Genomic DNA, 22712 nt, shown 5'->3' with positions numbered 1-22712 from the left:
AAATGATGATGATGGTCCAGGATCAACATTATAGTAAATTTACATTGTATTTAAATGATGATGATGGCCCAGGATCAACAATAGTGAATTTACACTGTATTTAAATGATGATGATGATCCAGGATCAACAATAGTGAATTTACACTGTATTTAAATGATGATGATGGTCCAGGATCAACATTAGTGAATTTTCAATTTATTTAATAGACTATGGTCCAGGATCAACATTAATGAATTTACACTGTATTTTTTGCCATTATTATTTTTGGAGAAGTTTTTACCTTTACTTGATAGGATGGTAGAGAGAATAAAGTGTGTTGAGTAGAGAGATGGAAAGGATCAGCATTGGCCCACGAGGTGGAAATCGAACTCAGGTTGCCATGAACACCAGAGTGCCACATGTTAATGCAAATAATAGCATAGCCTACATGCAAAGTCATGATTATTATATGTTCAAACATAAATAAAAGTGATTTTAATTTCTAACATTTCTAATATTTTTCTTTTTTCCAGAGTAACATCATGTCAGTATGATCCTAAAGTTATTTCAGATCGTGGCCCAGTGTCCTTATCTTATAAATCAGTAAATAATTTGGAAGAATTGCATCATTGATGCTTACACCCAAAATGGTTACATGAGTCAGATTTTATGAAATTCATTAAAGTACAGATAGATGTTTTCTTTGAAAATAACAAAAATAAAACATTAGCTACTGTAAGATGGGAAGCATTTAGGGCACACATTCGAGGCCAGATAATTAGTTACACAAGTTCAAAAACAAATAAACTTCAATTGGAATTAAATTTATTAGAAAAAGAAATAAAGCTTGTAGAGGAAAAGGTTTATTCAGACATGTCAAATACTATACACCATGAACTGCTTAAACTCAGGGCTCAATACAAAAAAACTCCATGCAATGAAGGCTGAAAACAGCCTTATTTTATTATTTTTATTTTATTATTTTAAACATTTTATTTGGAGGGGAAAATTACCAAAATGTAACGTAATGATTGAAAATGATTGGAGGGAAAATAAAGATATTTAAAATCTCCATACATAACAGAAAAATAAACAATGATAATGCAACAACAATAAAACCTAATGCTAATTTTCAAGCGATTTTCACAACTTCTCGTAACGTCTGGGAATTGTAGTTTATCATTTGACATTAGAGTGGACTACATCTATCAAGTTCGCTCAACTGCTCACATATCTGCAGTGATTGGTTCAGCCCCTCGCCTCCCCTTCGTCAACCGAGTCATGGATTGGCTGTGAATAGCAGGACCTCGCAGTTGATTGGCCGAAGACACCACAGGTTTACTAACATCATCCTGTCCTGTGTCCTCAGCAAGTGCAGGAGCTATGGCGACCTACAAGTTAATGCGAAGCAGCTTAGGGCTTTTAAACGGTCTAAAATGTCCTTTTAAATGTGTGGGTCAAACTCCGTATGGCGTGTTTACTCAGTCGAAAGTGCTGCAGAACGCAAGATGCTATTCCTCAAGCCACATGTCCGTGCAGGAGAGAATTGAGCAGAAACGGCAGGCAGCGCTGACAGGAGGAGGACAGTTGAGAATAGCAGCACAGCACAAACGGGTAAGATTTGTAAAAAGCACAACAGGATGCTACTGACATAAAAAAAAGCTTAGGAGTCTGGAGAAGAACTGTAAAGTTCTGTGCTGTGATCAGGGTAAACTGACAGCGCGCGAGAGAGTGGAGCTCCTGTTGGACGCGGACTCGTTCGTGGAGTATGACATGTTTGTGGAACATCGATGCTCCGACTTCGGCATGGAGGCAGATCAGAATAAGGTAAAGACCTTTTAAATAGGTGCAGATGCAGCAATGTTTTTTTTTTCCATGGAGAGCCTGCCGAATAAGTTATACTTGTATGAAGTAAGTAGTTTTGACCAGGTGGATAAAAGGACTCACTGGAACATTGAGCAAAAGCTGTTTTTATATTCACACATTCAGACTTTCTCCCTGATAATAAAATTCATTAAAATATTATTTGCAAATTCGAAATAGGGACCTCGTACTAGTAGACAATGCCTATTAAAGGACAAAATTATTCACAGTCAATTAAATAGTGTAAGTGTTCTAAAGTCATTACTTAAATGCAATTTCACACATATCATTTAGATTAGCGTGGCAAAAATATAGGGGCCGATACAATTAATCAATGTGAGAATATAAAACCAACAACAATCATACCTCAATCTGTGGAACTTGGTTGTTGTTCAAAAAGGGATACAGCTGTGGCCGGAAGTTATCGAGTATTAGTCATATTTATTAAATTACCTATTCAATTGTATTTTATTAACGTCTACACCATATCCCAACCTTAAACCCAACTGTCACAATAAAGAAACTTAATTATACTGATGACTGTTTTGACTTTAAAATATGTAAATTTACTAATGACGTTAAAATAAAAAAAGGTTGGTGACAGGCGACAGCTCAAATAAAATAACATGAATTTGCTGGATTTTTAGCAAAACTGTAAACCTTAGCATGAACAATTTTTCACACATGTGGATGATGGAAACTGCTGTAGGACACTCGTTTCCTCTCCGTATGCACCAGACGCCTTCTTATAAACACTCCGTGTTACTGGAGAAATATTGTGCAATTCTGAGCGTGCTTTACACAGGTGAGTGGGCTAGACTAACCAACTGTGACACACACTCTTTCCGCATTCTCTTCTGTATGCCCCTGAGACTTTACTACAAACACTCCATTACAAGGAGTCAATAATAGTAATAACAACTGTTCAACTTTTCATGGCATCTATATATTTCTTTTATCCTCATTGATTTGTAAGTTGCTTTGGATAAAAGAGTCTGCTAAATAAACACATGTTAATGTAATGTAACTCATTTAGTCAATAAAAACACACATGACTTTTCTGTGTTCATCATCTCTGTGTGTTCAGTACCCAGGAGACAGCGTAGTAACCGGACAGGGACGGATCAATGGCAGACTGGTCTATGTTTTTAGCCAGGTACGGTAACAGCTTGCAAACCTCTATCTGCAGCGCTTTTGTTGATGAACAACTACCTCAGAAATGCTCATCTATTTTACAGGACTTCACAGTGTTTGGAGGCAGTTTATCAGGAGCTCACGCTCAGAAGATATGCAAGGTAAGGCTGGCTGCTGAGTCATTTACATTAAAAACAGATGCGCAATGCTGACAGATTATGGAATTTTTTAACAATTGGTGCAATTTAATTTTCAGATTATGGATCAGGCGATGTTGGTGGGTGCTCCAGTGATTGGTCTCAATGACTCTGGTGGAGCCCGCATTCAGGAAGGTGTCGAGTCTCTTGCAGGATATGCTGATATTTTCTTGGTAAGCTTGAATGGTTACAACCATAAATTTGATATATGCATTTTATATGCGTAGTTTGTCAAGATACGTTTTAGACAAAATAATAATAATTATAATGTACTAAAAAACAGTGACACTGTTAAAAAAATTGTAAGTATTTGAAAATACTTTAAAATCCAATTTATTTTTGTGGAATCAAAGCCATTTTCAGAATAATTTCTCTAGTCTTCAGCGTCATATGATACATCACTACTGGATCAACCATTACAGTAATCATTTACTATGTTAAATTTGATGCTCAAGAAACATTTATCATTATTAAATATGATAGTTAACATTATAATCAATGTTTGATGAATGGAAAGTAAAAATGTGTCATTTAATTTACAAAATTAGAAAAAAAGATTAACAAAAATAATTAAAAAGTAAAATAAAAACTCTTAATGGTCTTTAAAGTAGACTCAATTCAAAATACTTCATTAAAAGCACTTAATTTTTCAAATACAGATTTGTGGATGGGATTTAAAAAATGGGGAACTCTTTGTATATGACTTTGTATATCAAAATACATATCATGTTTTTCCCCTCACAGTTCAGATACAAAAGTCAGCTTGTTACTGCATTTGTTATTTTATAAACCTATTATTAAGGATTGCATCCTGGAATTCTGATACCTCTGAATTGTGAGGATAAAAAAAATAAAATAAAATAAATAAATAAGTATAGATAGATAGATAGATAGACAGACAGACAGACAGACAGACAGACAAACAGATAATCACAGAATTTTAAAAGATTCTGCTTTCTTACAATTTTGTGTTCATAGCTCCCAGGTAAGAGACAGATTTGAAATTCTGAAGACAGTCATACCCATTTCCAAGCATTCCCATTACTTTAAATAAATTGTTTTATCTATTCAGTGGTGAAAACAAGATTCTGTAACTTAAAGCTTTTTTTTAATAGATAAAAAATTTAATTTCCTTTTAAATATTTACTTTTGATCAGTGGTACTACTGGTCAAAAGTTTGGGGTCAATACAATTATTAAATGTTTTAAAGTAAGCTTATCCTGCTTACCAAGGCTGTGTTTATTTCATGAAAAATAAAGTCCAAATTGTGAAATGTTATTGCACTATAAAATAACAAAAGTTATTTTCAAAAGTAGTTTATAATTTCAAATACTCCTTTATTCCAGTGATTTTAATGATGAATTTTGGCTTCATTACTCCTTACATTAATAATTTAATTTGAAACTACATACAATAAGAAATCATTTTTTAAAAATATTTTAATAAATATTTAACAATTCTTTTACATTTAAAGGGGTGGTCCACTACGATATCATATTTTAAACTTTAGTTGATGTGTAATGTAGCTGTGTGAACATAAACAGCATCTCTGAATGTAAAGTTCTAAGTTCAATGCAAAGGGAGACACAAAGACAGAAGTGCTTACTGTTCAATAATAATTATGATTCAGAGAATTATAAAATATACAGCAAGCTTGATTTGACAAAACAGCTTCCAAAATCTCTCCCAGTTCAGTGCTGGATTCGGCTAAAATCTCCTCAAAGCAGAAGCTGTGAACTACAACCTGTATGTGTTTTTATTTGTTAAAATTGATCATGACATGTTCAGTGTCTACTGTTAACAGTAAGCTGTAGCAACGATTTAAACAATGGGAAATGCTGTTTTGCACCTCAAACGATTTAGCTACAAATTCATATTTATCAGTCAAACTGCTGTAAACACACACACACACACACACACACACACTTCTCAAACAGCCTCTCTCTCAATGTGTGTGCGCGACTTTGCATTGTTTCTCTTTAGGCAGCTTTTCCATGCATTTTACATCTCAGATAATGAAGCTGCAAAAGATTTGTGGATGATTTATATTACTTACACCTGCATATTCCGGATATACGTGAAAGATGTTGTGTAACACGTTGAGTAAAAAAAAATTCAGGAGAGCTCACCTGACTCGTGGTAGCAGCAGAAAAATAAATCAAGGCTCACACAAGTCTCATCCCACATCTTGTGCTTTATTCTTCTGTCACGATATCTCACAGAAAATAACTTAATTCGAGCATCAGAGAAAAAGAAAGTCCAGCGCACATGCGCTTGTTACAGAAAGTTCACACATTCACACACACACTTTAGACACACGCAATATCGATCTCTCTTAAAGGAGCCGCACCCCATTTTCACTCATTACAGACACTTGTCAGATTTTATTTTAGACAGCAGGCAGGAGGTTGACTGGCTGTTTACACAGCAGAAAAGCATGTGCTTGTATGGGCGTGACGTGGAGCTGATCCGCGAATCGCAGCACATTATGACGATAACCGATCAGAGTCACTTGAGGGCGGGCCTTTCAGAGGAGCTAGGAAATATATCAGTCGTTTTCATGTTAGCTGAGTAGCTGTGTATAATTAAAGTTAGATTTATGAAAAAATAACATGATTTCCTTCAAGTGAAACATGAGCACACATTGCTTTGCATCTTATAAACACAACCAAGCCTTAAAATTACATTCTGGACCACCCCTTTAATAAAAGCCGCCCTGATGAACAGAATCATTAAAAAAAATGGCCCCAAACGATTGACCGGTAGTGTATGTTTCAGCACTTACTGGAGATGCTCATATTTGTTTTGCAGCGTAATGTGATGGCCTCAGGCGTTGTTCCTCAGATCTCTCTCATCATGGGTCCGTGCGCAGGTGGAGCTGTCTATTCACCTGCTCTCACAGATTTCACTTTCATGGTGAAGGTAAAGCAGTTCTAAGTCTTTCCTGTCACATTCATGTTCCATTATTGTTGTAGGTTGTCAGCTGATGCACATTTTTTACCTGTGTTTGCAGGACACGTCCTACCTTTTTATCACAGGTCCAGATGTGGTAAAGTCTGTTACAAATGAAGATGTTACCCAGGAGGAGCTTGGAGGAGCAAAAACCCACACAGCTGTGTCAGGTACGCCTGTTGGTAGCAGAGCTGGATAATAATGAGTTATATGTAATCAGCAGGGTTCATACAATCATGAAAAACCTGGAAAAGTCATTGAATTTTAACAGCATTCTCCAGACCTGGAAAAGTTTGGAACAAACAAACCATTTAAGTTTTAGAAAGTTTAACATATATCTATACTTGCATATTTTTCCAGTAGAAATTAAATTATATTGTTCTATCATAATGCTATTGTTTTGTGTCCAAATTATGCTTAGTTAGTTGTTGCAGCCTCTTTACTTCTCCATTCGTGGCCAATCGCATGCTCTCACATAATTTAGCAAAGTCTTGTGTGAGCATTATCTAAATAAATTTGATTAGTATTATAAATTACATGGATTGTCATGTATTTGACTATATGTTGTAATAAACATGCATTTCTTATTTAATATGAATACATAGACATTACATGAAACATTATGTCATGAATATTTTCCTGCAAGTCTTGGAAAAGTTAAGGAATTTTTGCAGGGAAAATGTGTACAAACCCTGAGTCTGGATTACGCAAAAAAGTGCTCGTAATTAAACAGCTTTTTTAAATACTAGTAATCCGACTTCTACATTTTATGGATTACATATTATTTATTTACACAATGCCAATAAGTTGTTTTTTCTGTATTTTCTCTTATTCTCTCTCTTAAATTTTTAGATCAAATATTTGATATAGCAGCAATATTACGAATTCTATTTTTTCCAATATTGATTTTTGTAATGTTTTATAATTTACTTGATTTTAAGCTAGGCATATTAATTTTAGTATTTTTAAATGTTACCTGACCACACAAAGCTCCTCAACAGCTCTTCCTTTTGTTTGTAATAAAGAGTGGAATATTTTTTATCCTTTTTATCTGTCGATATGGTACAGGATTATTTCATTTAAATATACGTTACATTAAATGGGGGTTAGAACAAAAGTAATCTAAATGTAATCCAATTACATAACTAGAAATGTGTGATCTATGATTTTACTGACTACTAATTTTGTCATGTAATTCATAAATACAATTCATGGTAACACTTTATTTTGATGGTCCCTATCGCACATTTTGTTGACTAAAAGTTGCATTGCAACCTTATGCCAATTACTTCTCATTTGAGAATTAGTAGACTGTCTGCTTAATATCTGCTGATACTGCTCCTTCAAGACATTTAACTGACTATATGAAACTTAGCAAGTACTTGTCAACATGTCACTAACTCTAACCACAACCTAAGTCTACCTATAATCTATTTAGAATTAGTTGGCATGTAGATGCAATGCAACAAAATATGGTAAAGGGACCATCAAGTAATACCCAATTCATAAGTAATCCACCTAGATCTGGTTGTTAATCCTGTCTGAGAGTTAAATGATGAGTAAGACTTTAAGTATGTTACTCGATGCAAAAAAAAAAAATCAAAGAAACAAATTTTTTGAACAGAAAATGTTTTGTCAAATATGCTTATTTTCAAACCCCTAGATATATCTGTACGTGTTTTATGCCCGCACTTAAAGCATTTTAAACTGTTTTTATTTGATCTTAAATGTAAATATTCCTCTTTTTTTCAGGCGTTGCTCATCGGGCCTTTGAGAATGACATTGATGCCCTTTTGAACTTGCGAGACTTTTTCAACTTTCTTCCACTTAGTAATAAAGATTCAGCTCCAGTTGTTGAGTGCCATGACCCTCGGTGAGAAGCCACATTTCTATTTTAATTAGTCTTATTACTCGATTTATCTTGACCAAGTTTTTCTATTATTATCCTGTCTTTATTTTTTCCCCTCAGAGACCGGCTGGTTCCTGGTTTGGATACTGTTGTTCCTTTTGAAAGCACAAAGGCCTATGACATGCTGGATATTGTTCATGGTGTACGTAAATTTTACCACAGATGGTTCAGATAGTTAAAAACTCTTCTCACTGTTTCACTCTCATGTCACCCCTTCAGATAGTAGACGAGAGGGAATTCTTTGAAATTATGCCCAACTACGCCAAAAATATTGTGGTGGGGTTTGCCAGGATGAATGGCCGGACGGTGGGCATAGTAGGAAACCAACCAAAAGTGGCGTCTGGTGGGTAACTTTATGATTATACAGTTTTTAAAAAAATCGCATTTACTTTTTATGTGTTTTGATACTTGGCAGGTTTGTTTGATTACAACTCTGGTGTAATTGTTTTCATTAACAAAGTATATTTGTCATCTAAGCCTCTGTGTAGACCAAACAAACCAAAAACAGAGCATAATGTCCCAAGATGCAGCCATTTTGTTTTTGTTCCCACTAAACAAACCAAGAGAACTAAAACAACTGAGAACACAAACTGAATTATTTTTGGCAATCTTTATAGTGCTACTAAATATTGTAAACCTTCTGCGCATCACATAATCCTGGAAAAAACATTGCTTCCTCAATGTTATAGCACATTTCTGATTTGTTAACTTAAAGGGGTAGTTCACCCAAAAATGAAAAATAACTCTCAAACAATTGGTTCAGAACCTTTGAACTTTTTCTTCTAAACACTAAATAAGATATTTTGAAGAAAGCTGAAAACCTGTAACCAATTACTAGTTTTCAGCTTTCTTCAAAATATGCTCTTTTGTGTTTATCAGAAAAACAAAAAGTCAAATGGGTTTGGAACAAGTGAAGGGAGAGTAAATTGCAGAATTTCTGAACTATCCCTTTAAGACTGGAATAATGGCTATGGCGTTAATTGCTTTACCATTTACAGAATTAAATGCATGATAACATCAATTAAAATAGGAATATTTGAAGTTGTAATGATGTTTTACAGTATTACTGTTTTACTGTATTATTTATTTAAATTAATGCCACATTTGTTTGCATTATATAATTTTATTTAAAAGCAAACTGCTGTATTTTAATGCATATAATACAGTATGTAAAACATTACATCTTTTTTAAGTTTTTCTTTCTGTATTTCAGGCTGTTTGGACATAAATTCATCTGTTAAAGGTGCTCGCTTTGTACGATTCTGTGACGCCTTCAACATTCCCATCATCACATTTGTGGATGTGCCTGGATTTCTGCCAGGTGTCCAAAGATTTCTTTTTCTAACCTCACCTATGTTTTTAATTTTTTTAATCTATTTACTTTAAAAATAAAATAACTAAAGAATAATAAAATTGTTTCTACAGGCACAGCTCAAGAGTACGGCGGCATCATCAGACATGGAGCCAAGCTGCTGTATGCTTTTGCAGAAGCAACGGTTCCAAAAATCACTGTCATCACTAGGAAGGTAAGAGACAAGATGTTGTGTGTGTGGTTGTTACTGGCTTGTGTGCTGAACCCTGTGTGTATGTGTCTTCACTCCAGGCTTACGGAGGTGCTTATGATGTGATGAGCTCCAAACATTTGAGAGGAGACGTGAACTACGCCTGGCCAACTGCTGAGGTCGCAGTGATGGGTGCAAAGGTAAACTTCTGCACTAAGGAGCTGAAGTGTGTGTGCCACTTACAGTATTGCATTTGATTTATGGGGCTTTCTAGTAAAAAAAAAAAAAAGAAAATTAATTATTGATTCTAATTTGATGTTGACAATAATGTTGTCATATTTCACAATAGGATACAAGTACATGGATTATATTTTGTGTTGTTTTTCTATCAATCTTGATTTCTCACAATTTGAATGCACAAACAAAAACAGTCAACGTCAGGATTTTCATTAAATGTGAATCTAATTTTGGCTTCTTTTCATTATATGTGCATACACACACATACATACATACATACATGCATGCATACATACATACATACATGTGTATATATAGATAAACATTTAATATTAATAAAGCACCCAAAAATGAAAAACTTACTACCATTTTATCAAACCATTTACTCACCCTCTAGTGGTTCCAAACCTATAAGATATAAGTTTATTTTTTTGTTGAACACAAAAAAGATAAATTGAGAATGTTGCTAACCAGTAAATACTTTTATTTTAAGTCAGTGGCGTTCGGTTATTATCATTCTTTAATATATGTTCCTTTGTGTTATAATATACCTCCTCTTTGTGAAGGTGAAAAATAGTGGTAATTTCTGTAAATTTCCTTTTTGATGAACTGTTGCTTTAAGAAAATGCTGGTCCTGTAAGCAGAAAGTTAGATGTGAGAGCAGTATATCTATGTACAGGAGCTCAGTGAACGCTGATATTCACTTACACTGCAGTAATGATCAGTATGCTTGGCTCCATCTGGTGTTAATGCTGCTTGTAACCGTCACTCCTGCTCCTTTCATTCCTTTGCTGGAGCTCAGCCTGTAAGTCTGGAAACTGCTGACTCGGGTCATGCTGGTTGTTTAAAATACAAACTGTAAATATTTGGTTGGGTGTCCATTAATGACACTAAAACAACATATTGCTATGCCATGTAAAAAGTACACTTGGTATAAAGTGTATAGTTGACACTAAGCCTTTTTAAAGTATACTTCATGTTCACATATGCTATCAAATAAAGTGATAAATATGTTAATTTAAACATTCTCACTCCCTCACGTAAGCACTTTTCAGTATTGACCTCTATTGTTTTTTTGCTGTCTTCAGTGGTTTGTTTGTGTTCAGTCTCATTTTCTTTTTGAACTGTTAATCAGTGTGGGTCTGCTTCTGTTGACACCTTGTGGACAAAGGAAGTAGTGCACAAAGTAAATGTGTTGTAGATGTGGTCTTAAAATGGTATGTGGCCACTAACATGAGCATAAAGATCAAATTGATCAAAAATGACAAAACAAGTTTAACAAAAATTATATTACAATTAAATTTAAAGTTTCTAAAAATTAAAAATGTTTCATGGTGGATCATGGCACAACTATTTTCAACTTTGCTAATTAAATAGTTCTTGACCAGCGTATTAGATTTGTAAAGTATCATGTCACATGTAATGATGCTATAAAGTCGCCCTTGCTATCACTGGAATAAATAACATATTCAAATATATTGAATAAAGTTATTTAAAATTATAAAAACATTTTAAAATATTATTAATTTTTGGTTAATGTATTTTGGAATCATGTGTTTGATAAATGCAGCCTAGGTAATCATTAAAAAAATAATAATAAAAAACTATGTAATTGAATGTGTTTTTTAAAATATTAGAAATTATTGTTAATATTTAGTATTTATTATTATCATTATTATTCTAAAGGATCGCGTCACTATAATGATGCTGAAAATTCATCTTTGCTATCACTGGAATAAATAACATTTTAAAATATATTGAAGTAAAAAAGTTATTTAAACTTCTAAAATTATTTCACAATATAATTTCCTTTTTTGGTAATGTATCTTGCAATCATGCATTGTTAATAAATGCAGCTTGGGTGAGCATAATCACTCAAAAATAAAATGAAATAATTAAACTAACATTTGAATAAAAACAATTATCATTTAAATGATATTTTAACATTTTGGAAATTATATTGAATTAGTTAATATTTAGTGTTCATTATTATCATTATTACATATTAAAACATTTTTATAAATTCAAAAACAGGACAAATCCTGTAAACTGGCCAAAGAGTGAAAAACTTTAAAGCTGCCTTTTTTCCCTTCTTCAAGGGTGCTGTTCAAATCATCTTCAGAGGAAAGCAGAACCAAGCGGAGGCTGAAGCTGAATATGTGGAGAAGTTTGCCAATCCCTTCCCTGCTGCTGTCAGAGGTGCACAAAAACACACATTCATCATTACAGCTATTTCTCAACACGTTCGCCGATGTCTGTTCTCTCTAAATCAACGGTCTCAAATGCAGTTTTTGGAGGGCAGCAGCTCTGCATAGTTTAGCTCCAACCAGCTCCAACTCACACCTGCTTAATTGTAGTCTTGAACACTTTGATTAGTTAGATCAGCTGTGTCTGATTAGGGTTGGAGCAAAACTATGCAGAGCTGCGGCCCTCCGGGAATCGAGTTTGAGAACTATGCTCTAAATATTGTTTCATGTGTTTCGCAGGCTTTGTGGATGACATCATTCAGCCCTCCACCACCCGCAGGAGGATATGCAGAGACCTGGAGGTCCTGGCCAGCAAGAAACAGACCAACCCCTGGAAGAAACATGCTAACATTCCCTTGTAAATCTCACTAGAACACTAGCTTTAGAGCAGGGGTGCCCAAACTCAGTCCTGGAGGACCGATGTCCTGCAGAGTTTAGTTCCAACCCCAATTAGACACAACTGAATCAGCTAATCAAGCTCTTTCTAGGTATACTAGAAACTTCCAGGCAGGTGTGTTGAAAGAAGGTGGAGCTAAACTATGCTGGACACCGGCCCTCTAGGATCGAGTTTGGGCACCCCTGCTTTAGAGCATTTCACAACAGCATCTGTGGTTAGACTAGAGAAAACATCATGATTTCACATGGTTCCTTGTGCCTTATTCCCGTCCGTATGCATTATTTAAACATTCTCCAATCAATAAAACACTCCCACGGTTCATGATTACACATTTAATTTTTTGTCTTTTTCTGAAAAAGTGAGTCGTCCATAAGTTCACCGAAGAAAAGTTTTAGAACAGTTTTCCATTAAAAGGGAAAGTGGTACATCATTTCTAGGTTGTACAAAAAGAAAACCCATTTCATATTGAAAATGTACAATTTACAGGAACACTAGCAAAACTAAGCGAGGCTCGGGATGGGAAGTCAAGAGCATCATGGGAAACTTGTGTTGTCGACGGTGTAACGTTTCACTTTTGAAGAGCACAGGACCATAGAGCACTGAAACGGGCCTCTGCAGTTTGATCCACACAAAAACACCCTGCTGTTTAGACGTTTCACACAAATAAACCTCACCTTATTAGAACTAAATCTACTGGAAATCAAATACTGACCATTCAAATGTTTCTGCAAGCCAAAATTACACAACATGTAATGGAACGCACCTTCAGGACAATTGTGTCATTGAGATTTTTGGCTCTCCATCTCATTTCTGACAATAATCACTGCATTTTTAAAGGCCTGTTCACACCACGATCCACAACTATGAAGATAACAATAAAAATATAGTAGTGTCCATGAATAAATCTTTTTAAAGTTTGCAAATATAGTGTTTCCATCTAGTTGTTAGAGCAGCTGACTGTAGTAGTGTTGGTGACCCAGTAACCAGTGGTAAACAAGCCAAGCATAATGGAGCCGGCTGATTAGTGTATATTCGGCAAATGTGTTTCCATCTCCCATTATCCGTATTAAACCTTGTTTTCTGCAGTCCAAAATCCATATCAATTGATTTTGTGAATTAAGCGATTTTTATTTAAAATGTGCCGTTTCCATCATTGTTTCTCAAGATACTTCAAAATAATACAGGGTGATTAAAACCCAGCAACTGATTCATTATAACGTTTTGTCTATTAACTTGCGTGTTTCAGCAAAGCAATGTAAACTTTAAACTGCTTTATAAGAGCCGACACCATTTTTGTTGGAAATAGTTTTCTTCTATGGATTTTAGAAAGTCACAATTTTGCCATTTCTAAATTTAAGGCCCTAAAAAAATTAATAGTTTATCAATAATAGTTACAAATACAAATACTTTAAATTTTAAAGAAATATGTCTAAAGTTTCTTAAATCAAGACATTTTCATGGGAACAAAAAAATAAATAAATGCTGTTAAAAGCCTAAAAGTCTTGCTTCCAGTAAAACTGATTAATGAAATGGTTACAATAAGAACACATATCTGTTAATGAAATTTAGTTGATTTTCTAAGCTTACTAACAGATATGTGTCTTATTTTAACCATTTCATTAATCAGTTTTACTGGAAAAAATGACAAGAATCTTTACATGTAGACATTTTTAATGGAAACGTGTCAAAAATACTTAATAAAAACATGGTAAAAGTCATTTCCTTTTTTAGTGTATAGAATCAGAGTTAGTCTTTATATGTAAAAATAGTGATGTGAACTGAAGCTTTCTAAACCAGTGAACCATTCGACTCGGAAAAAGATTTGTAACTCGAAGCTTTCTAAATCAGAGCTCGACGAGGACCTCTGCTGGTTAAAGTGTGGGAAAGCACTGTGTTGCAAAAATGTCAAATGTTCACAACTGACCAACTCATTCACGTGTAATACAACAGTAGTATAAACAAATTACTCAGATACTATAGTTTTTTTTTACATATAAGTTATTTACATTACACCACAGATGACTGTATTTAAATCCAAGGTATTCAAAAGTATTTATGTTTATCATGTTAACATTAACTCATTCCCAAGGGAGATCGAACCGGCGATTCCTGTATGGGAGGCCAATGCTGTAAGGAGGAGGCTGTCAGAGTGATGCTTATAGACTGCTACTACTATACTACAATATGCAGTGGCCTTCTTTAAAAATAGTTGAAAATAATACACTTTAGTATTGTCCAAAAGCTTTTTACTATAAATTACTATTGTATTTTAGTTGAATAACTGCAGTGCTTTGAAACAGTAGAAATGTATGTAATCGGTGCCTAATCTCTCGCTATACACTTTACTAACCCACGAGGGTGTTAATACTTTTGAATTAAAATTCGAAGCATAAACCTGGGTATAGGTGAAAATGAAGTTTCGGACATCACTGATCACATGATTATGGCAAAACGAATCAAGCTTCGATACACTGCTTCACTGCGAGATGTATAATTTTTTTGATACATGCTTCAAAGCCTCGGTCCACAACGTCACGTCAGTATGTAAAAAAAAAAATTCAAAAGTAACAGATCTGTACATAGTAGTGTTTTTTTATATGAAGTGTTGCTAATACAGCTGATACATACCTCGGAGAACATACTGCGTTCCCTTCGGATTTAATATACAATATTCTTTAATTTGTCTTCTAAAAAGTAGTAAATTGCTCTTCATAAAACCTGTATCAATCTCTGTTTTAATCCCTCACTTGCTAGAATAAAATAGCTTTGAGGCAATTACAACAATATTGTTTGTCTTCTATATTCATAACAGCTGATGTGATGTGCCTGCTATTGTCTTATGCTTAACTATTTTTAAACCCTTATATTTATTATTATCATCATAATTATCATCTGTGGTGTGAACAGGCCCCAACACTTTCCAAACGTAACACACTTAACCAGAATTATGGCTATTGAATACTACTGGGCGTTGTGTAAATTTAGACCATCTGAAGATCGATCGACATTTACTACTGGTGGTTTTGTTGGACATAGTTAAAGCGACTTCTTCATAATCTAACTGTACAGGGCTTCTACATAGTAGGATGGATAAACACAAATATGTACATCTTAAACATATGGGAGCGTACATTCTTACATCATAAATCTGTACCACGACGTAAATCCCATTCAGTGCCATTCAGATAAGCTGATGAAGACGGAACATTTTACCATACGTGACTTGATGTGACTGCATCTGGGTGGGGAAAAAACTCCTTTGATGTGGTGCTTGATGAAAGAGGATAATTGAGAGTTTGTGGAGAGTTTAATCCAGAGTCACTGAACCTGGACATCAGTGCTTCCTCCTCTTTGTGAATGTCTCTTCAGCCCTTGCTTTAATCAAACCAAATGCTCCTCTCTTCCATTTGTTGTGGCACCTCAGAACATGGGCATCGTGAATCCCTGAGAAAAAAAAACAAAAACAATTACAGGTGATTCACTTTTAGGAACTTGTAGCTGCATTTAATTCTCGATTAAAACCCAACTATGATTTATCAGATGAATGTGATTTGAGAGGAGAGTTTTGGAAAGCTTCTTGTTAGCAGGGCTGAAAAATTTGATGATTATGAATCTATTTGACTAATTCCCACTAACAATGTGTCCATCCATTCATTTTTATGCACATTCTGGTGTATCGCATAAAAATGCTTAATGGAAAAGCCAAGATGTGCGTAAACTTTGAAATTGTGCATTAAAAAAAAAGTAAACGCACAACTGAGTAGGATCCCCTTTTTTTTTGCTAAGAAAAAATGTTCACAAACAACCATGGAAACAAATTTACTAAGTTCCAGTATCAGAAAAAGTCATGTTTGAACAAAAATGGGTGCAATGAGATGGTATCAATGGACAAACCAGTGGACCGACTGCATTATAATGGATCTGAAATGTTGTTTTGGTCATCTTAAAATCTTTAAACCAAAGATCCTGATTCTTACCGACTCATCCTCAATCATGGCTGCAGAGTCAAAGAAGTCTGGTCTGAGTTCTGCTCTCTCCCGCCGGTTCCTGGATGGAGGCTGCAGAGGATTTAACGTAATCTGAGATTACCATTCATGCAGAAACAACCTAAAGTCTGACTAAAAACATCTCAATTATGTAGTTTTTTTATTTTATTATTTTTTTTTTTTTGAGGACGCTTAAAGTGATAATTCCTCCAAACTGATGGACATAACAAGCAATAATAACATGTTCATGCAACACTGTAATTTGTTTAGATAGAAGATACCAATAAGAATATTATGTTCGTGCAGCATGCCATAAATTGAATCAACAGATAAGAAGCGATTATGTGAGCAGCAATATATTATGCTGCTATTTCTAATATGGCACTCAAAACGGTTTCTGTTTGTTGCGTTGGTCACAAAAACCCAGTCCTCAGCCCTTGGTTCCTAATTTCCTGGTTTAGAGCCAGTGCTTTGGGTGTCAAAATACAAAGAACTGATTTGAAACAAGTCTTCAGCTCTGAACCAGCACCTAAACTGGTGTGGTGAAATAGGACTACAGTGTATCCGCAAAATATTGATAGCACTTCACTTTTTCCACATTTTTCATGTTACAGCTTTATTCCAAAATGGATTCAAATTTATTTATTTCCTCTAAATTCTACACACAATACCCTATAATAACTATGTGAAATTATTATTTTTTTAATTGTTGCAAATTTATTAAAAGTTAAAAAAAGCTGAAAAATCACATGTACAGAAGTATTCACAACCTTTGCTAAATTATGCTCAGGTACATTCTGTTTCCACTGATCATTCTTGAGATAATTCAGCAGCTCAACAGTTCCTGTGGTCAATTCAGTTGATTGGACATGATTTGAAAAGGCATACACCTGTCTATATAAGGTCCCAGGGTTGACAGTGCACGTCAAAGCACAAACCAAGCATGAAGACAAAGGAATTGTCTGTAGACCTCCGAGACTAGATTGTCTCGAGGCACAAGGATGAGGAAGGTTATAGAAAAAACTCTGCTGCTCTGGAAGACCCACTAAGACTCTTCCTATAGCTGGCAAGTGATCAAGGGAAAGGAGCCTTAGTAAAGGAGGTGATCAATAACCCGATGGTCACTCTGATCTGCACTCCAGCATTCTTCTATGGAGACAGGAGAACCTTACAGAAGGACAACCATCTGTGCAGCAATCCACCAATCAGGCCTGTATGGTAGAATGGCCAGACGGAAGCCACTCCCCACCTGGAGTTTGCCAAAAGGCATCTGAAGAACTCTCAGACCATAAGAAACAAAATTCTCTGGTCTGATGAGACTAAAATTGAACTCTTAGGAGTGAATGCCAGGCATTACGCTTGGAGAAAACCATGCACTGCTCATCAACAGGCTAATACCATCCCTACAGTGAAGCATGGTGGTGGCAGCATTGTGCTGTGGGGATGTTTTTCAGCAGCGGGAACTGGAAGACTAGTCAGGATAGAGGGAAAGATGAATGCAGCAATGTACAGAGACATCCTGAATGAAAACCTGCTTCAGAGTGCTCTTGACCTCAGACTGGGGCAACGGTTCATCATCCAGCAGGACAATGACCCAAAGCACACCACCAAAATATCAATGGAGTGGCTTCACAACAATTCGGTGAATGTCCTTGAGTGGCTCAGCCAGAGGCCAGACCTAAATCCTATTGAACATCTTGAGATCTGAAAATGGCACCATCGCTTCCCATCCAACCTGATACTGCAAAAAATTCTAAAAGACAGGTGTGCCAAAGGTGCATCAACAAAGTACTGAGCAAAGGCTGTGAATACTTGTGTACAAGTGATTTTTCAGTTTTTTTATTTTTATTAATTTACAATTTCAAAAAATCTTTCATTATGGAGTAATGTGTGTAGAATGTTATGGAAATGAAACCATTTTGGAATAAGGCTGTAATATAAAAAAATGTGGAAAAAGTGAAGCGCTAAGAATACTTTCTGGATGCACTGTATACGTGTATGGAAGCTTAAGATTGTTGAGGCTGAGATACTAAAACTGTAGATAATCTTCACTTTCTAGCACAGACCAATCATTTCACTTCCTTACACATAAGTGTTTCGTCCAGAGCCATAGGTACTTATTTTATTTTGTATTGTTTTATTTTATTTTACCACTATTGATGTCTTAGTAGCCCCTGACATAATTTATTTTATTTAGGTGTGAACTGTCTCTTTAAGCAGACAGTTTGGTTGTCACCAGCCAATCGGTTTAGTTCTTACCAGATCGATGACCATGGTGTCCTCAAACTCCTCACTCATGTCCTCCAGCTGTCCTCGAGACGACATCATGACGTCCTCAAAGATGGGCTCTGCGTCGTCCTCCATTAGTCCACGTCTAGATCACACAAACCAAAACAGCATTAGCTTCACCAAATTCCTCATGTCAAACATTCCGCACACTGGTGTCTCCACGTACACAGTCTGTCGCACTCCTCCACTGCGGGCCTTTATGTAGCTCATGGCCGTCCGCTCCTTCCTGTTCACCTCCTCCATCTTCTGCTGGCCGAGCCATGACATCTGCATCTGAGGACTGACCAAGTGGAAAAACACTTTATGCTCTGCAAATAATAACTGACTAATATATTACAACCACTCAATGTCACTGTTAACTGAAACTGGTCCATTAACATCCGTGTTTTCACTGTTATGTGATAGGGGGCGCTATTATGCATCTTCTGAAATAATAGAGTCTCAAAAACAAGCAAAGATGCAGCAAGATAAACAAATTACTTTATTTAATGTTTCGCATTAATTTGTATTCTTTTTTCATGTGCACACTCTTAACTAAAAAATTAAGTTCTTAAATTTCAGATGTTCAATTATCAAGTTAAGAAATTCAAATTTAAGTTAAGAAATTTAAATTTGAAGCATTTTTAATAGCATATAATCAGTTTTATTAACTTACAATTTTTAATAATTCTATTTTAACACAATTCAAATTCAGATTGTTTTGGCATATTATTAGCTCCATAAATGCATACATGCGGTGAACATTTTGCAATGAAAATGGTTGCATGCGGTACAGGTGAATTGGGTAAGCTAAAATTTTCACTAGTGTATGTGTGCAAGTTAGTGTTTGCCAATAATGGGTTGCAGCTGAAAAGGCAACTACTGCGTAAAACATATGCGGGATAAATTGGCGTTTCATTACATTGTGGCGACCACAGATTAATAAAGGAACTAAGCCGAAAATTAATTAAATTAATGAATGAATGAATAGTATGGACAAAAAGGACAAATTACAATTTTTTTTAACAAAATAATAAATAATCCAAATGTATTAAGAACAAGGTTAACACAAGTCATGCAACTAGCAAAACAATAAATAAATATATAATTTCAAATGTTTCGGACACTTTTCAAATACATTACTTAAACATCTCTCTCAATGAAAATGTGCATTTACATAAACAAAATGTCACTGGACTAACAATAAAAGGCATAATGGTGGTTCTAAACATTTCAACATATACAGTAACTAAATGACTAAATAATGAATTTCTGAAATAATTAAAAAATTGTATATTAGAATTTACTTTAAAAAGACTGTCTTTAATTTAATTTCTAAATAATACTTAAAAGGCAAATAAAGCAACATACAGCACAGAATAACTTTCCATTAATGCTGAAAGTTTTGATATGTCATGCAAACTTCCAGAGATGAGTTTCAGCACTTACTTATGAACATAGTCCGACTCCGAGCCGGGCTCAGTGTCCTGCTCAGGCAGGTGTTCGGCAGCCTGTCGAGGGTTTTCGCGGAGCACAGTTGAGGTGAGCTGTGGCGTCTGCAGGCCTCCAGGGGTCTGAATGCTGTCATTCCTCATCATCCAAGAGCCCTCCATGCTCTCCTCTACAAAAACAACACAACACACACAAAACAAAGACCATGCCTATGAATCCTGCGGTCCTTTACTCTTATTCTCGCATGGCTAAAAAAAGTTAAAGTACAAATACTGAGTGGACATTTTACTCAGTTAAAGGTGCAAATGTCAAGTATCTGAAAATATATTTGTGTTAAAAAAAGTACAGCTTTGTACAAAAATAAAAATAAAAGAGGAAAGTTTTGTTTTATAATATATTATTATACTCAAATGTAAAGTAAATTTAATATTTTAATATGTCAGACAGATATAAATCGTTAAATGGGGATATATATTTATTGACATTTATTTACATGAAATAAATAAATATATTATTGGCTCTTGCATATAAATTTTGCACAGGTGCAGAAGTTTCATGCTGTGCCAACTAAACATTGTTTTCTATGAGTGTACTGTACTAAAGTGTGTTCTATAGTCTTTTACTTTACACCCACCAGCATCCCCATTCAGCATTCCTCCACGTCATTACGCAACGAATAGAAAACAATATAATGTCCAACCAAATGCAGCCTGGGGCATGCATATTACTGATCCTGTGTGTGCAATGTAACAGTCTGTGTTTTGTTCCTATTGGCCTGACTTTCACTGAGATTTAACACACTCATTGCATTGACATGAGAACAAAGAAACAATGGTGTTTGAGGCAAACAGTATGTCATTTCAATGCACTGAACTCTATTCAGCTATATATACCTAGGTATACCCAGATTTTCACCATATGGCACATGAAAAAAATTTGCAACTGAAGTGTACCATTTCTTCCTCCAAATAGCATAGTAATCAAATAAAATGACTCAAATATTTTACACCTGTGTATGTCAGCATGAGTATGGGTGGTGTCGTGCTAACCCTCAATGCGTTTCTTGTGCAGCGGCGGTCGGCCCTTCTTGCTGCGTATGGATCCAGCTTTGCTACTGCTGCTGCCGCTGGTGATGGACATGCGATCTTCATCTCCACCCGTCAGCAGAGAGTTCCTGTAGGAGATGAGTGGAAGCCAGATGTCCTCCCGCCGCTCCATCATCTGCTCCGTCATGAACTTCTCCAGATATGCATGTCTGCAGAGCCAAACACAAACATAAATGTCCATGCCTCACTTTGTCCAGCAAGTGAAAAGAAAAAGTTTTTTAAAGGTCTTGTGAAATTAAAAGAAAAAAATTAGATGTGAGTTTCAGTTTGTTAGTTTAAAAGATATCTATTAGCTAGTGTGCTTCAATACTGTGACAAAATTCGTGTTTAGAAGAATGAAAACTGATACAAACATCCAAAGCTTACAGTTTGTCACTTCAGCCCAAACAGATTACCGATTTTTTACACATCACTTCATACTACATTTTCTCATTAATTATTGAGCAATGCTCTCTAGTAACTGACATGCCCCGCCCCTTTCAAGACACTTTTCATTTGGTGCACTTAATCTCAACCACTAACTGGCTGAGCTTAGATAAAAACTAAATGCTATTGGCTGTTTTTTATAAGGAGAGGAGCCACTATATGTCCCACCCTTTCTTCATTTTTAGTTGAGATTACATCAAACATCAAATAAAAAATGCACAGCCAATAAAATCTTTTTGGCTGGAGACTTCCGGTCCTATTCACTTCCACATTAAAAACAGCTTGTTCTGCTGCTTGATGTTGCAAACGGATCTTTTTAAAGAGCCCATATTATGGGTTTTTGAAAATGCCCCTCCATGTAGTGTGTAACACAGCTCTAAGTGAAGTGAAGTATCCAGCTAAGGCTTAAATCTGTAAGAGTACAGTGTTTAAAATAGTTGATTCATCTATAAAAGAGTCGACTCATAGTGCTTCAAACGAGTCGCCTTGATACCGAGTCATTAGGTGTTTCGCCATGACGTACGAACGAAACCAAGTTATTCACGTGCACGCGCAAACCCGGGAGATTTCAAACCTGCGGCCCCGCCCTCTGACATAGAAACCCAGACACACACACACACACAAACACACACACACACACACACACACACACACACACACACACACACACACACACACACACACACAAACATGCCGGTCGATTGAAGTCACACTGCAGATGGATATATTGAGTCTCTACCCAAACATGAAACCTCAGCATTATAGCCAAGCAGTTGGAAACTACTGGAAACTTCTGGAAACTACATGCTACAAAGAAAACTTCATCAGCGTTTGTTAAAGGAAGGATCAGTAAAGAGTAACTTACTGATGGACGTCAGGATGGGTTTCTTCCTCCATTTCTCAAGTGTAAGTACGTGCGATTAAAGTTGTTGCCTCGTTTACTCAAGCTTGCAAATGTATTTAGTTGTGATTTGTTACTTGTAACCGCGTGTACTGTATGAGGTTAACTCGCTTTATTCTCATATCGGGTGCAAAGCCACGTTTAAAACTTGACGCG

The 22712-nt window shown here is 35.5% G+C and overlaps 2 protein-coding genes and 1 long non-coding RNA gene across 10 annotated transcripts in view; 1 reads left to right on the top strand and 2 right to left on the bottom strand.

Annotated features, from left to right (window-relative positions):
• Positions 1-1238: 1238 nt before the first annotated feature.
• On the top strand, positions 1239-13802 carry pccb (propionyl-CoA carboxylase subunit beta). 2 transcript variants are annotated; one of them, XM_087239146.1, is made up of 16 exons: positions 1351-1594; positions 1688-1807; positions 2931-2999; positions 3082-3138; positions 3234-3347; positions 5986-6096; positions 6188-6296; positions 7879-7999; positions 8096-8177; positions 8255-8378; positions 9249-9356; positions 9461-9561; positions 9639-9737; positions 11874-11973; positions 12261-12407; positions 12609-12753. In XM_087239146.1, the coding sequence occupies exons 1-15, from the start codon at positions 1364-1366 to the stop codon at positions 12380-12382; spliced, it is 1668 nt and encodes a 555-aa protein (XP_087095272.1). In that variant the 5' UTR covers positions 1351-1363; the 3' UTR covers positions 12383-12407; positions 12609-12753.
• LOC147846362 (uncharacterized) lies at positions 10244-11964 on the bottom strand. The gene is made up of 3 exons (XR_015478510.1): positions 11855-11964; positions 10483-10610; positions 10244-10408 (listed from the first exon to the last, which is right to left on the bottom strand). It is a non-coding gene; the product is annotated as an uncharacterized LOC147846362 (long non-coding RNA).
• The window catches only part of stag1a (STAG1 cohesin complex component a), a 93658-nt gene continuing 83207 nt past the window's right edge, over positions 12262-22712 (bottom strand). For 2 of the 7 annotated variants that reach the window (XR_015477872.1, XR_015477868.1), the window contains 7 exons: positions 21173-21378; positions 20121-20292; positions 18859-18972; positions 18663-18777; positions 16395-16475; positions 14051-15861; positions 12735-13934 (listed from right to left, as the gene is read on the bottom strand). Coding sequence is in view for 2 of the 7 variants with exons in the window: in NM_001362340.1 (NP_001349269.1) it covers positions 15838-15861; positions 16395-16475; positions 18663-18777; positions 18859-18972; positions 20121-20292; positions 21173-21378 (712 nt within the window). In the remaining 5 variants the exon portion in view is untranslated. 7 annotated transcript variants of the gene reach the window in all.

Source organism: Danio rerio, chromosome 2, assembly GCF_052040795.2.
Source record: "Danio rerio strain M-AB ecotype USA chromosome 2, GRCz13ab, whole genome shotgun sequence".
Classification (NCBI taxonomy): domain Eukaryota; kingdom Metazoa; phylum Chordata; class Actinopteri; order Cypriniformes; family Danionidae; genus Danio; species Danio rerio.
The sequence above is the reverse complement of the archived record's forward strand: the minus strand, read 5'-3'. Positions and strand labels throughout refer to the sequence as shown.

Excerpts from the sequence above, each read along its gene's own strand:
- pccb (XM_087239146.1), top strand. The coding sequence starts at position 1,364 with ATGGCGACCTACAAGTTAATGCGAAGCAGCTTAGGGCTTTTAAACGGT. Across the intron at positions 6,097-6,187 it reads ATTTCACTTTCATGGTGAAG|GACACGTCCTACCTTTTTAT; the intron begins GTAAAGCAGTTC and ends CTGTGTTTGCAG. Across the intron at positions 8,178-8,254 it reads TGCTGGATATTGTTCATGGT|ATAGTAGACGAGAGGGAATT; the intron begins GTACGTAAATTT and ends TCACCCCTTCAG.